The sequence below is a fragment of the Streptopelia decaocto genome (assembly GCF_964273445.1).
Source record: "Streptopelia decaocto genome assembly, chromosome: 3".
Classification (NCBI taxonomy): Eukaryota; Metazoa; Chordata; class Aves; order Columbiformes; family Columbidae; genus Streptopelia; species Streptopelia decaocto.
Window position 1 is genome coordinate 54,682,866 of NC_138656.1, and position 15,157 is coordinate 54,698,022.

At 36.8% G+C, this 15,157-nt stretch overlaps 1 protein-coding gene across 1 annotated transcript in view; it reads right to left on the reverse strand.

The window, feature by feature from the left end:
- The window catches only part of SYNE1 (spectrin repeat containing nuclear envelope protein 1), a 304,124-nt gene that overhangs the window by 188,029 nt on the left and 100,938 nt on the right, over positions 1 to 15,157 (reverse strand). Inside the window, exons 20-30 of the mRNA XM_082048748.1 lie at positions 13,720 to 13,893; positions 11,783 to 11,941; positions 9,664 to 9,828; positions 8,968 to 9,102; positions 8,004 to 8,162; positions 7,549 to 7,757; positions 7,173 to 7,281; positions 5,768 to 5,932; positions 3,656 to 3,823; positions 2,094 to 2,270; positions 666 to 806 (exon numbers count right to left, since the gene is read on the reverse strand). Of these exons, the coding sequence (XP_081904874.1) occupies positions 666 to 806; positions 2,094 to 2,270; positions 3,656 to 3,823; positions 5,768 to 5,932; positions 7,173 to 7,281; positions 7,549 to 7,757; positions 8,004 to 8,162; positions 8,968 to 9,102; positions 9,664 to 9,828; positions 11,783 to 11,941; positions 13,720 to 13,893 (1,761 nt within the window). The remainder of the gene's footprint in view (positions 1 to 665; positions 807 to 2,093; positions 2,271 to 3,655; positions 3,824 to 5,767; positions 5,933 to 7,172; positions 7,282 to 7,548; positions 7,758 to 8,003; positions 8,163 to 8,967; positions 9,103 to 9,663; positions 9,829 to 11,782; positions 11,942 to 13,719; positions 13,894 to 15,157) is intronic.

Here is a 15,157-nt window from a genome sequence, read left to right on the forward strand (position 1 = left end):
AGTATCTTGCAGCTTGTAATCTCACTTTATTTAGCAACTATTTTCTGTCACAAACAGTAAATCCATACACCGGAACAATGGATGCTGAGCACAACCAAGATATATACAGTTTAGTATCAGATTCACCAAAGGGTAAAAACAGCATGAAAAGCATGGCACTTAGGAAAGCAAATCACTACTATTGCTTCTGTATTAGTAAATAAAATGGGCTGGAACAATTCTGTGTTACCAAGGGCAAGTGGCATGTTATGGTTTATGTCCATATTGTAGAAGTCTCTCCTTTTTTGTCCTCAGGACTAAAAGAGTGCTAGTCAGCATAGTCCACTTAACCTTGTCAAAGAGCACACAAGCGATGTTGATTTGCCAGTGCTTGACACTGTTTAGCTTACCATAATAGTATAGGTAATTACTGAGCACAACATGGGAAGTCTTCAAAATCATTTTACCTTCCATATGTGCGCTTCAGATGCAGATTTTGAGTAATTCTTCATGATCTTTTCGTAAAATAACTTTTTACCTCCAAACAGTTTATGCAGTCTCTAATCTGCATGTGCATTGGCATTAACAGGAAACGATCCAAAGATTGAAGGCAATTCGCTCAGTACATGTTAACAAGGAAGGCAGAAATACATCATCTCAGTTCCTGTATTTCACAGATTGAATACCTTTGTCTGATCCAGTTCTGATGAGAGGCTCTCTAAACTGCTGAAATTTAAGATACGTTCAAGCGCAGAGCTTGCTTGATTGAGATATTTTACTACTGTTTCTTTGTCTCTTTCAAACTGCTCCCATTTATTTATTGTGACCTACAAAAACAACAAACAGACAGAAACACAAAGACAAAAAGATCGCAGAGGTGAAAAAAAATAATTTCATTGTAAGTTACTGAAGAAGGAAACAAAGAGAAAGACCTGACACAAAATAAAACAACTTCTCCTCACATGCCATCTACTTTACAGATGAAAACTGTTCTGAACCCAATAAAAGATTTCCCTTGCATTTTCACTCATTCATACTGCACTGTGCAAAAAGCAGTGTTCTCTAAGCTGTCAGCAATATTTAAATCTTATTTTGAATGTACTATAAGAAGTCTGAAGTAATATATGCAGATGCTTATGCTTATGGTGACAGGTAGTCAACAATACCTAAAAGGATTTCCAAGTCCTCTAACTAAATAAATTACAGCAAAATGGTAGAAGAAAATCCCTACTCATAGGAAACTCATATGAAGGAATCTATTTTTCCATTTCTGATAATGTAAAATTTTGATTAATATACAGCATTTAATTATCAGTCACAAGAACTACGACAGTATAGAAAAATATCCTCTTGATTCTGAAGTAATGCAAGGCCTGAGCTAAGACTTTTTTATATGGGATTCCTTAGAAAACCATTGGTTTCAATAATAAATTCTTACATTAAGAAGTTATTTGAGCTCTATCGATCATGTTTTTCATCATATGTTTTATCATGGGAAATAGTTTTGATGACTTTAAAAATTTGTGTGAAATAGTAGACAGCTGGGTCACCATTCTGCTTAAAGAAATGTAAAGGACAACTCAGATATGGGTGCAAGAAGCTATAAATTCTAATCCCCGTTCAGTCAGTGATTAGTTACACAATCTGGAATCATACATTTGATTTCTCTGTGCCTTTTTTCTTCCTTCTTTAAATTTAGGATGACAGCATGTATTCCACACAGTAGTTGTGAAGATTATATTTGCACAGCATCAGGTGTTATTAATCCAATATTCAGCCTAAAGACTGTCAATTAAAAGGCAATGTCACCTTTAGTAACCAGGGGAGACAGCCCATCTAAAAATTAATTCACAGGTAAATTATTTAAAATATCTATTACAACTGAATAGTGGGGACTTCTAAACAAAATGCTGTTGTTTATTAATTAAGAGGTATCCAGCAACTTCAAGAAGTTTTCATGGAGGTACTGATCATGAAAACCCAAGGACCAAGATTCAGCAGTGAGAAAGTTAGTTCAGACTTTTAACATTAAAAAATAAAAGATATTTTACTAAATTAAAAAAAAAAAAAAAGAAGGAAGCATAGGTTTTTATTTCTACTTGCAAAGGACCGACCTGCAGTTGCTCTTCACGTTTCTCCATAGTCTGCTGCATGTTCTCTAATGTTCCTTCCAACTTCTGTAAATCTTCTTGCATTGTGCTGGGCAGTCCACCTTCAATCTGCAACTGTTTAGCTTGGGAAATCTGCTGTTGCACGTCTTGCCTCTTTGCACGGAGTCTCCTTGTCCTTTGCTAAAAGGATTCATCCAACATAAACTATTAGACTTTTTAGCTTCTTTGGGAAACTGGACAATGAAACCACTTTCTGCTTTTTGAGGGGTATGCAATGAGACTAACAGTCACAGGGATAAACTGTGGCAAGTATCCTTGAGAATCTCATATACTCATCAAGTATACGCCTTGGGTTCCAAAATGTGTTAAGACACTCTCCCATACAAATTGGAGAGAAAGAGTGACAGCATGGCTATTTATCCAAAGCAATATTTTAGAAACCAGAGGCCACAATAGTTGAGCAACTGCAGCAGCAGCCACAGGTGCACACATTCCTCATGACTGCCTGGAAGCATCCAGGTCTGCTCTGCACAGGCTGGAGCCTCAGGTTGATCAAAGCAATATATCAGCCTTCATCCAGGAGCAGAAGGGGCATGGCCAAGTTGCATAACTCTTTCTTTGATGTGTTTTGCTTTGTAGCACCATCAGAAAGTCCTAAGACTACACGCTCTCTCTTTTCCTAATATGCTTGACTCATTACCAGCCTTGAAAGAATATGAACCTTAACTGAATAGCTACAATAGCTTTTACAAACACCGAAGAGTTTAGATAAGACAGAGATAAGACATAGTAGTGCCTCATCATACAGTAAGATGTCTGACCTTACAGAAATAGATGTTAATATGAAATATCATGGCCAAATATTGACAGTAAATTATTCTTATTTTTCTAGATCGGTGCAGTCCTCAAAGTTCATTTCCCATATTTGGCCTTAAAACCCATGATTCCTGCTCCATGCAACCCATTTGATTATTACTGTAGCCCACAGGTGTTTTGATCTGTTATTAGTGCATAAAAAGCCTCCTGTTCTACTCCTACAAACTGGAAGCCAATGTGCCACTGCAGTAGCTATCCAGAGGAGGAGATGAGGCTAGAGGTTCATCTCCCCCTCCAGCATTTAGAGCTGAGGCCACAAAGAAGCTGCTCAAGTTGAGAAATTTCCAAAACCAGGATTGGGACAAATTTACCATGATCAGATCTGACCTGCAAGCTTTAAAAAGGTAAAAAGAGAGAGACTACATTCTGCAGAGTACATTTACTCAAAATTTCAAGTAAATTAAGCCTGTTTTTTCAGGTGTTCTATGCCCAAAAAACCCATTGGAAATAGAATAATATACAACAAAATGTTGAAAACCAAGCCCATCTTTGGGCATTTACATTTAAAAAGATGACTGTGTACTTTTTTCATTATAAGAAATCAATACTAGGCCATATGAGACCGTTTCCTTTATAAGTCTTTCAAGTTTAAATATAAAGAGTTATGCTAATGGACATAACAATATTTAGTAATTTAATACATTCTACTTAAGAAATAAAAGGAATATGAACACGAGTAATTGCCTTACCTGATGATGAAGTAGTAGTTGCTGTGCTTGTAATAAACTCTCTGTATCCAGGATCTTTTCAGCCTCTGCTTGAGCTTCTTTAGAGTTATTGATTAACTCTTCAATTGCACTTTTAACTTCTTCTTTGTACTGGACACAGTCTCCAACAGTGCCTAATGTTTTTTCAATCTACAATTACGGATAACTTTAAGCATTTAATGTTGAAAGGTACATTTACATTTTAAGGGCACACATATTTGGAAATTTTTTTTTTTTTAAACATAGTAAATTGGCTAAACTCAAACTATTTTTGCCTCCAGCATTCTTATCAGACACCCCTAACTTTACATTGAAAGAGCGACTGTAGACTTAAATTGTGACCAAGGAGACCTTTGTCTTGTTTAGCCATTCTTCCTATTACATTGCAATATGGTAAATAGCTGTCCGTGACAGCCACTTATTTGTGACTGCTTAGAAAATACATGCTGTCCACACCCTTGCAGGCTGACCCAGATTCTGAAACTTTTGGCCCTTTTAGAACAATGCTCTCATAAACCACAAATATATTAAAATGCCCTGTTGCCTTGGTTTTCTGGACAACAATATGCAGGTTGTGCAATAGCCAGTCTCAGTTTGCAGAATTTTAGAAAAAAATATATTTATTCAACATATCAGAAAGTTCTTCCCTCTTTGTATGATTCAGCTAACTACTGGTAGCTCATTTCAAGTACAGGCTCTGTTCCTCAGACAGTGTGTGTGTTTTAAGGTTTTAATCATGAAGTATTCTAGAACTAAGAAACTCCTTTCTTTTCTTCCCCCCTTCCTTTCTTTCCAATCCATATTCACTTCACAGAGTCATTCACATTCAAGCCATTCTCTTTCCTGTTATATAAATGTTTAGTCTTTACTCTCCAAAAAACATTGCTGAATTCTGGAAATATCTAGTATCAATCTTTGTCTAAACAGTCTCATCCATCTTATCAACAAGCTGTAAATTCAGCTATAGAGAGTATTCAGACTTTTAAGCATCAGCAGTTTCTTAATCGTAGTATAAAGTGCCATTTAGATTATACTTTTATATTCAAACCAAATTTAGACTAATTATTTCTTTGTTTGTGGTTTTTTGTTTGTTTGGTTGGTTGGTTTGGTGTTTTGCTTTTTTTTTAAAAAAAAAAAACCTTCATGAACTTGTGCTTCCCTTAGTTCTGACTTTTAGAGGAAACAAAAAGCAAAAGTACTTTAAATAAAAAAAAAAAAAAGTTATCTTAATTTTTTTGCAGTCACTTGGAACAGAACATTGTTTCCCCCAGATTTCCAAACACAGTTTTCACATCGTGGAAGTTTAAAGAAGTTTCAGAAAATACATGAAACTTTTTTACATTTGGAACACCTACAAAGCCTCCACAGGAAAAGACATTAACAATGGACTTTGAAGTCTGAACTCTTTCTCTGCCTTGAATTTCTTTTTTTTTTTTTTCAAATAGATCTGTTCTGTCTTCTAAGTGTAATATGTTCTAAGTTTCTTCTGATCTTTCTTTACACTGTGAAAACTTAGAGCAGTGAGCTCCCTGAGATCCCATAAAACTCAAGGGTTCAGTGGATTCTAAGAGTTTTTGCTTCTTACAGGTTAAAAACTTTGCATTATTTCAGCAGTTACAGTATGTCATTATCATTCAGGTCTCAGAGAACTGCAGCCTTTTCCTGCAAATTCAGGGCATGATAGCTATCCTTAATAATTTGGAACTACCTCACAGTAGTTCCTTTATTATTTCAGCATAAAAGATACATAAATGAAGATTAAGGTCAAATTCTATATGCATGAACTGATGTACATCGCAGTTTTGCCAATGTTCACTAAGAGCTGATATTTAGAAACTGATCTTTTGCCTCTAAAAATACTGACGTTTTGATTCCAGAAACATTTACTACAACGCTCTCCAATCCTGAAAAGGGAAAAGATCCATTATAATAGTACCAGTATTTTTTGCCTACTTTTCTCAAGGCTTTGCTACCCAGGGAGCAAAAATGAGTTTTTCAATGCTGAATGCTTGCAACTTAATAAAAAAAGAAAAAAAGCAGGGAACTTATATTTGTAAAGTGATGACTGATGTTCTTGTGTCTCTCATACTGTACCTCAGCCAGCAAATCTAGGAGTCCCCTGAAGTCACTGGAAAGTTTACAAAGCTCATCCTCTGTCCTCTTGGCCTCCACCTCAGGACATAATTCAGTCAAAACAGCAAGTCTAGATTTCAACCAGCTGTGATTTTCTCCTTGCTTGTTAATACGCTTCCTAATTTCCTATGGAAGAATCAAAATGTATTTTCTTCAAATAAACAAAATACATTAATGAGTGAAATTAATGGCATCAATTCAAAGATTAGTAGAGTAAACGTAGCACCTTTGTTCTTAAATTGAAACACTAGAAATGTAGTATTTTTCTATTTGCATATCCTATCTGATTCTGTTCTAGTCAATGGAGAGATTGTAGCATTTCCTTCCACTTTACTCCACTACTATTTATTAGATTGTTCTTTAATAAGTAGAGTACTCTTTCCTCACAAACTAGCAGATAGATATATAGTAGATAACACATATCTATTTTCCATATATTGATCAAATTTCTCAGTTACCTTTTAAATCTTAAATGATTACTTTCTCAAACATAAATTTCAGGTGGTATAAGGTTTTGTGTATTTTTTATTCCTTTTTAAATAGCTATCTTTCCCCCTCTTTTCACCCAGTAGTTCATTTGTATTTTTGTGTCATTGCTAATGAGAAGTTACCAGCAGTAAAACTTCATGAGTAAATCAGACCTTTGGAGCAGAAACACGCATTAAACAGAGGTCTATCTGCTTTATCAAGGTCATCCTAATTATGTTTCCCTGCACAGTTAGCCTGCTCATGACTTTCACACAAACTCTTACAGTATTTGACCTTCCTATTTTTGTTCCTACTATGTGAAATTAAAAAAAGAAATAAGTGTCAAGCTAAGTCTCAAGTGACACAATAACTTATTCCCTAAGACTAATTTAAGCAAATGACTCAATCTTCAACTATTCTCACACTTCTGTTACCAGTCACCAATGCAAAAAATGAATGGTAGAATTATCTTAGCCTTCCTTGTTATACTATTGTAGAAGGTAATTTTTATTACAGAAGCTTTCCCTAAATGTAAGACAGTAACTTGATTCTTCAAAAAGAACCAGTCCAGAAATTTTGTTTTTTCTTTGCACAGCACTTTTAACTCTGCACACAGCAGGATGAGGGGTAAGCGTTTATTCTGTGTGCTTCTATATTTTGGATGTTCTGAATATACAAAGGGACCTGACATTCTCTAAAATATTAAAAGTAGGAACTTCTGCCACACTCTGCTACATGTGGAACTTCCTCCTGGAAATGCCTTTTTAAAAATACCAGGAATCAGCAGAGCTACTATAGTCTCCATTGTAAAACAGTTGCACTGCTTCAGAATACAATTTTATCCAGAGTCCCAGCAGCAATGACCACAGCTTTGTTAGAATATAAACCAAGGGCTCACCCCCACAGATGCTTTAAATTGCTGGTATTTGGCAGTATCACTGACATTTCCCTTTATCTTCTTTAGCTCTCTTTCTGTTGACGAAATCCAATTTGCCAGTTCAGAAAATCTGAAATAAAACATCACATAATGCAAAGCCAGGAAACAAGTCAGACAAAAATTGTCAATACAAAATGGTAAACACTTAAATTTAAGCCCAAATTATAAAATCCACTCAAAACCCCACTATAATTTGTGGAATTACTATATAAAGCACTGTTTTCTGTTTGAACCTATCAACACAGCATCATTCTTAATGTGGTACTGATCTATGACAACATTTAGAGGAGTTACCACATAAGGTTCTACAAGACTCAGCTAGCAACTGAGCTGCCACCTGCTCTTATAGCCCTTCCAGGTGTCCGAGCGCTCTGTTAGTTTTATGTATGTGCTGTCTATCTGGGATTTGAGCTCCTTCAGGATTCGGTGGCTGCTTTCCAATGTAGCCCTCACTGGATCAGAAACTGGCAGTTTTTGGCACAGTTCTTCAATCCGTTGTAGCCTTTTCTCACACAGACGATAAGGTCCCTTGTCACCAAAGAACAACTGATGGGAGACAAAGCAGAAAATTCAATTAAAATACAAACTGGTAGAAATCACAAAGCATATCTATATATTCGTTATAAACCATACTAAGCTCAAATCAAAATTTTTGTTAAAGGCCCCAAGGACCTATCTCATTTAGTTGTGCATAGAGTGTTTGGTGGCTTAGAAGTTGGTCAGACCTTTTATTTGTTACTGACATCGAAATGTATTTCTGTAAATGCCCATGTGGTGGCATATAATTCATACCACGTGTTCCTCGATCATTCTTTCATTGTCTTCTCTTGATAACACCTTGTTCTGTCGAGCTAATTCAGCTTTGCACTCTTCTACTGTAACCAAGAACTTGCTTTTCTGTACTTCAATCTTCAAGTGGATCAAATGATATGGGGCTTCTGTTTGAAGATCCTACACACCCACCAGGGCAATAAAAAAGCACAGAGATAAAACACTAGTCCCACTATCTCAGTGTGATGTTACTACAAATAAATTGTCTAAAAGTCGCTAGTACAGAAAATAAAGAATATATATGCATGAAAAGAAGGGGGTTTCTCCATATTCATTTAAGTAAATAAAGCAATGCTGTTACTAATATCTCTTAGATATATCATAAGGTCACAAGTTCTTCTGGACCAGAATATGCATGTATAAGGAAAATTAAAAAGACATCTTGATTCTTGGCAAGATACAACCAAATATTTCCTGTATAAAACAATACAGCAATAATAGTAAAGCTGCTTCCAGGGGTTCCTGTTTGCATGCTGGTGAGGAAACCACTCATTCATCACTCCAGCTTTGACCTGTAACATTGAACTGATAGCCTGATCTCTTACAAATTTGTTTTATTAGGGTTGAGAAAGTAACTGCAATCATCCAATATCAGCATAAAGTAAGAGAAGTTAGCACCTATTCTCAACAAATGTTCTTAACAGAGGTATCATTATGTCTGTATGTAGAGCTTTCATAATTTCTCACATTTCTTGACTTTTGAGCACTCTGCTTAACAGGGCTTTTTCAAGAGGGTATTTGTAGGTGTAACTGTATCTAATGCTGTAAAATACTTCTTTTTTTTTTTCTTTTTTTTCCGCAACTGCGCAGGAAGCCAAATAATACAACTTATTTTATTTCATTTTTTTTTCAACATAAAGGTAATGCAGAAACATTCTGAAGTTGAGACTCACATTTTCCACAGATATCATTGAGTGTAACTAACCTTCCACTGTCTATGGAGTTTTCGCACAGCTTCCTGCAGGTTGTGTTGCTCTTGTTCTGGGAGAATGTCAGTAAGTTCATCACATGCTTTCAGAAAGGCATTTAGGACTCTCTGATCCAACTGGTTAAAGAATTCCTGAAGTTGAGGTGGAAAGTGGGCAGATGAGAAGATGAAGCTGGTTATTGATATGGTACCCTGCCAATATGCAGTTCCCCAATACACCCTGTAAGTTCCAAGGTTAGTTCTGCTGCATTGAAGAATTGAAGTTTGAGCTAAGGAAAGAACTATCTCTAGCTATTTGAAGTCCAGCAAATTAATTTATTCTCAGCCAGTACACTGAGATTTAAAAGCTACATGCATAAGTAATGGTTATGATACGGATACATCTGAAAAACAAAGCAGCGGATGCATTAGACTGCCAAACTGTAGTGCCCTCACTCCCAGCGGTTCTACTGGCAAAACCGACCCTAATTTCTACAGAGTTTTCCCTGTTAACCTTCTGGTTCCTTACATGCATCAATAAGAGGGGGTGATCTTTTTTCCTTTTTATTTTTCAATCTTAACATTAGTTTGACCTGATCTGTATAACTTCTACACGTGAAAGAAATCCACATCAATTTTAAAACTAAGTAGGTTTTTCACTTCTATGTCATGCACTCGAAGATTTCCATGAGGAAGGTCAGAGAATTTACTCACGCTATGTTTCCTGAGAAGTTCTTCAGGATTTCCTTTTTCTTTTAAGCAACAATTGGCAATCTGTATTACTTTCTCCAGTTCTGCTCTAGACTCCTCAAATTTCTTCATCAAACGGCTATTTGCTTCTATGTTTTTTCTCCAGTCACCAGCTTTCCTGACCATATTCTGAGTTATAAGCAAAGAAAATGAGCTGCCACTTTCTCACTGTTTTTTATTTGCTCTCTTTTACCATGATCTTACAAAAAAATGCAGTTGATTGCCGTCACTCTCTCAAATATATGCCATTCACAAGAGCTCCAGTTTTTCCAATTTTTAGTACTTATATGAAGGCTTGTGCTAATGTCATCCTTCATTCAAATAAAAATAGATACCTATCTAATACAGATGTGTCTGATACCATCAGAATGCCTCTGCCATTTGGGTAGTGCTTCTTTCCTAAAGCCTGCTTTTAAATGTAAAGCATCTGGTATGGCTAAAAGCTTGCCATTCAATTTTTCCCAGTAGCAGACTACCTCCTCTACATGACTCTACATGAAGGTGGTTTGCCTGATGGATCCAAACAATTCCATGCTACAGGTCTTCTGACCTGGAGGAGGTTTGTATGATTATCATGCTAGTAGGCCAGATAAGCAACCAGGCAGAAATCTGCTAAAAAGAAAGCAAATTTTGTGGTTTAGTTGCTGACCTAAAATCCTCTTGTTTTGAAGCCCTAGTCACAGCTCTTCATTATTCTGCTTCGTAGTCTGTCCCAGCACAATTCCATAAGCAAGTAACAAAATTTACCAGGGGAAATTAACAGTTCACCAGTTCAGCTGCAGCAAGGTAATTTCAGCACTGCTTACTAACCATATACTTTATCATACCATCCTCACTGATTACAAAACTCAGTGTAAGGAATTGTAATGGTTTTATACAGTGAGCTAATGAAATCTGTAGTTCTCAACTTAAACATCTTGCTAAGCCTTTTTAAGCTTTCCTGATAAAAATGTGTGTATAATAACAGAATAATATAGGATTGTATTTACATAAGAAAATGCCAGTTTCTGGATCCATAAATATTTTAACTCTGGGTATGCCACATTTTGTATGCTTATGCCAAATTGCATGGCTTTTTTTTCCTAACACGAAAAGTGATAAATCACTGTCCATCTTCACAGACACAGAATAAGTAATGTTTAACATAGTAACATGGATACAACTGTATCTGCTTCTGTTACTATAAGCTAAACTTAAATTATTTCTTTCTAAATTGTAAAACTAAACCCATATATCTTTAAGTGTAATCCACAAAATACAACATAAATTTTGAAAACCACCTTGCAGGGTCAGGTCTTTACTGCTGGATGATTTTCTGTAGCTTAAAATTCAGTTTAGATAGCCTAATACTGAACAATAATTGCCTGAAAGCAAATTTAATAGAACTCAACATCTGGAGATCTGAATCCAAGAAAAGGGTTAATTTCATGCTCATGTGGAGGGGCTAGACTGGGGCTGAGTAAGCCCCAAAATGTCAGTATGGCTAATAATAACACAGATCTCTACAGATAAAGGGAATTGTAGCCCAAAGTACATATCTTTACATTAATAAATACATATATGTATTAATAAATTAATAAATACATATATGCATTAATAAATACATATATGCAACTTTCTATATTCACAATCCACTGCACTGTCTGAGGAAATACAATGCTCAGCAATAGTACTATTTGCAAAAGTTTCCATCTTCCACGTTTTGTGTGAAAGTGGATATATGGCAATATAGGAGCAAATAATTAGCCAAGATAACAATGTCAGGAGAAACAAACACCAGTGCAGCCCTAAAGGTTGGATTTCAGGTGCCTCGTTCCAAAGGAGACCAAGAGGTGTGAAAGTTCTCCTTAAATCCCTGGATCCTCTGAGGCAGGGTCACCTCTGAACAACAGTATGGAGAACATGATCATCAGCCCCCTGACCACAACCTAATACAGACAAATTCTTAATTAATGCCTCGACACCAGAAAGGAGAGCTCTCTAGGACAGTAGCTATGGAGTGATGAAATGGAGATCTGATACGATGGATCATCTGTATATGAACAAGTTTTCAAAACTATGCACCAAGGCATGACGTAATTACCTGAAAAGTGATCTGAACTTGTGTAACTTTCTTCTGAAATGTTGACTGATGGAAATGCTGTAACACTTCACTAGAAGCCACACACTGCAGGATACTCTGACTATTTCTCTCAATCAAGGACAAATCCTTCTTGCAGTTTTCTTGATAAGCTACCAAATCCTGAAAGAAAAAAACATATATCCACCCTGGCCAGGAACAAAGGAGAGAAAAGTTTGGCAAAATAACAGGAAGATATTTTTTGACAACAAGAACAAAAGGGACAAGGTCAAAGCACCACAACAAACAGACCACACAAAACATTATATGGAATAGCACAGACCACACAACTTTCTCCTTGTATCCAGAGTTCTGTACCCAAATAGAGCTCTAGCTATTGATAAAAAAAGACACAGACACACACCCAAGCCTTTCAGGTAATTTTAGAAAATGCAGGTCAATAATTTTTTCTGTGATTTGACTTCATGGGATGTCTATATTTATTGTATAACTGTAAGTAGGCAGCAGTGAAAGCAATAGACATAAGAATGACAACTCTCAGTAGCAGGCTGAGATGTTAACCTTTCTTGCCTTTCAACAAATTAACCTTTCGTGTCAGCTATTGGAATTTAGATTTCATTATAAATGGCATTAAGTAATGAGAATTACATCTTTTTTTTTAATTAAAAAAAAAAGAAGAGGGAGAGAAGAAAACATGCATGTAGTTGCACAGGATGAAAAAAAGGTTTTTTAAAAAAAATATGTAGAGAGGAAACTGCTCTGCTGTTGAAGGAACACTGTATTCCTCAGAAGAAATCTCTGTTTACTCTCTCATCAGCAGAAACCAGCACCCTCCAGATAACTGAGGAGATGTTGGTTCCCTGGTTGGCAAGTAACTCCAGAAGAAACATGTCTTTTTATTTTACCATTCTGGGTCAGGTTAACCTTCAGAAGCAAAGGAAAGAAGCACTTTCTTGAGCTGCTCCTTAACCTGCAGGCCAGACATCACTCAGATTGTGTTCATAAATAGAACAGGATTTAGTCAGAAGATAAATGGACTGGCTTGATTCAAGATCACCAGATCACTTTTACCCAAATGCAATCAAAGCTTGAAGTCACTGCAAGAGAAGACCCTTCTTGCTGAATTATTGGGCTAATCTCCAGCATCATTACAGGCTTGGACAAATTTTATATATATTTAGATAGATAGATAGATAGATAGATAGATAGATAGATAGATAGATAGATATAGACAGACAGATAGATATACACAGACATAAAATGAAATTTCTTTGTTCTATTTTTGTTTTCTTTTTGCAAAGGACTCTAAACAGTTTTGAAAGGTTTCAGCTTCCCATAAAAACCCATTTAATTATACCACCTGTCAAATCCAACTCCAATGAAATGTGAACATCAATTTTGAGGGACTAATTCTAGGCTATATACCACACACACAAGGATAAATCCCACAATCCTCATATTTTTGTTTACTTTTCCAAGTGAGTTCTGACTAGCACTTAATTCCTCCAGAATGAAATGTTTATTGGTCAGGTAGAAAAGTTAATGTTCTACTACAATGCACTTCAAAGAAACAACTTACATGCTTCTAAGAAACTTACATAATTGTCCAAGAAAACCTAGGGAAGCTCCTGGTCATGTTATTTCATCTGATTAATAAAAAACACAATGTATTTCTGATACTTCAGTCCAATTTCCACAAGATTAAAAGAAAAAAAATCTCGTATTTATTTCTTGGATTGAAACCATGGGCAGTAGGAGGGAACATAAGTTTCAGTCTTTTTATGTTTATGCCTAGAGTTGACTTTAGGATAGGTTATGTTTGTTGCCTGAATATGAAGAAACATTTGCTCAGCTCTACCAAGTTGCAATTCAATTTCCTGAAAAACTAATCTTAAATATTCAGAGGCAGCAGATCTTTGCAAGATGTTTTTGAAACTTACTTGGGCTTTTTGTTTAAGAACAGTTGTAGGTTGTGCTTCAGGATCCAGGATAGAAATAATTTCATTGACTTTTTCAAGAGATTCATAAAAATGCGTGATTTGTTTCTCCAGTTCTTCCAGTGGAGACAGCAGATGCTGGCATTCATACAGCAGGGCACAGGAATACTCCTTAACCTTTTTGTCATTTTAAAGAAAACAAATAATTACAAAAAGTTGTAAAATCCAATAAATAGCAGCTTCCTCTGCATGTGGGTTTATATATTTGCTACCTGCCTCTTTTAAGATAGACCAATGCTGATCCTGTATTACTTCTAAAGAAAACAATATTCCATTTAAGGATGGTAGTCTTAAAGACTAAAAAAAGTAACATTTCTCCACCCTGAACTCAATCTATTGTTATTATAAATATATATCTAGTGGCGAATGGCACAATGTCTAGATGGACAGCGGTAACAAGCGGTGTCCCTCAGGGGTCCGTGCTGGGACCAGTACTGCTTAATATCTTCATCAATTACATAGACAGTGGGATCGAGCGCACCCTCAGCAAGTCTGAAGATGACACCAAGCTGAGTGGTGCAGTTGATATGCCTGAGGGATGGAATGCCATCCAGAGGGACCTGAACAAGCTCGAGAAGTAGGCCCATGAGAACCTTATGAGGTTCAACAAGGCCAAGGGCAAGGTTCTGCACCTGGGTCGGGGCAACCCCACAGTATCAATACAGGGTGGGTGATAAACGGATTGAAAGCAGCCCTGCCGAGAAGGACTTGGGGGTACTGGTGGATGAAAGATGGGACATGAGCCAGCAATATGTGCTTGCAGCCCAGAAGGCCGAGTGTATCTTGGACTGCACCAAAAAGAGCATGGCCAGCAGGTCAAGGGAGTTGATTCTGCCACTCAGCTCCACTCTGGTGAGACTCCACCTGGAGTCCTGTGTTCAGCCCTGGTGTACTCAGTACAGGAAAGACATGGACCTGTTGGAGAGGGTCCAGGAGGAGGCCATAAAAATGATCAGAGGGCTGGAACACCTCTCCGGTGAGGACAGGCTGAGAGAGTTGGGATTGTTCAGCCTGAAGTAGAGAAGGTTCCAGAGAGAACTTACAGCAGCATTTCAGTAATTAAAAGACTATAAGGAAGATGGGGACAGACTTTTTAGTGCGGCCTGTTATGACAGGACAAGGGGTAATGGTTTTAAACTAAAAGAGAGGAGACTGAGGCTAGACATGAGGAAGAAATTTTTTACAATGAGGGTGGTGAAACACTGGAACAGGTTGCCCAGAGAGGTGGTAGATGCCCCATCCCTGGAAACATTCCAGGCCAGGTAGGACGGGGCTCTGAGCAACCTGATCTAGTTGAAGATGTCCCTGCTCATTGCAGGAGGGTTGGACTAAATGACCTTTGAAGGCCCCTTCCAACCCAAACTATTCTATGATTCACTCA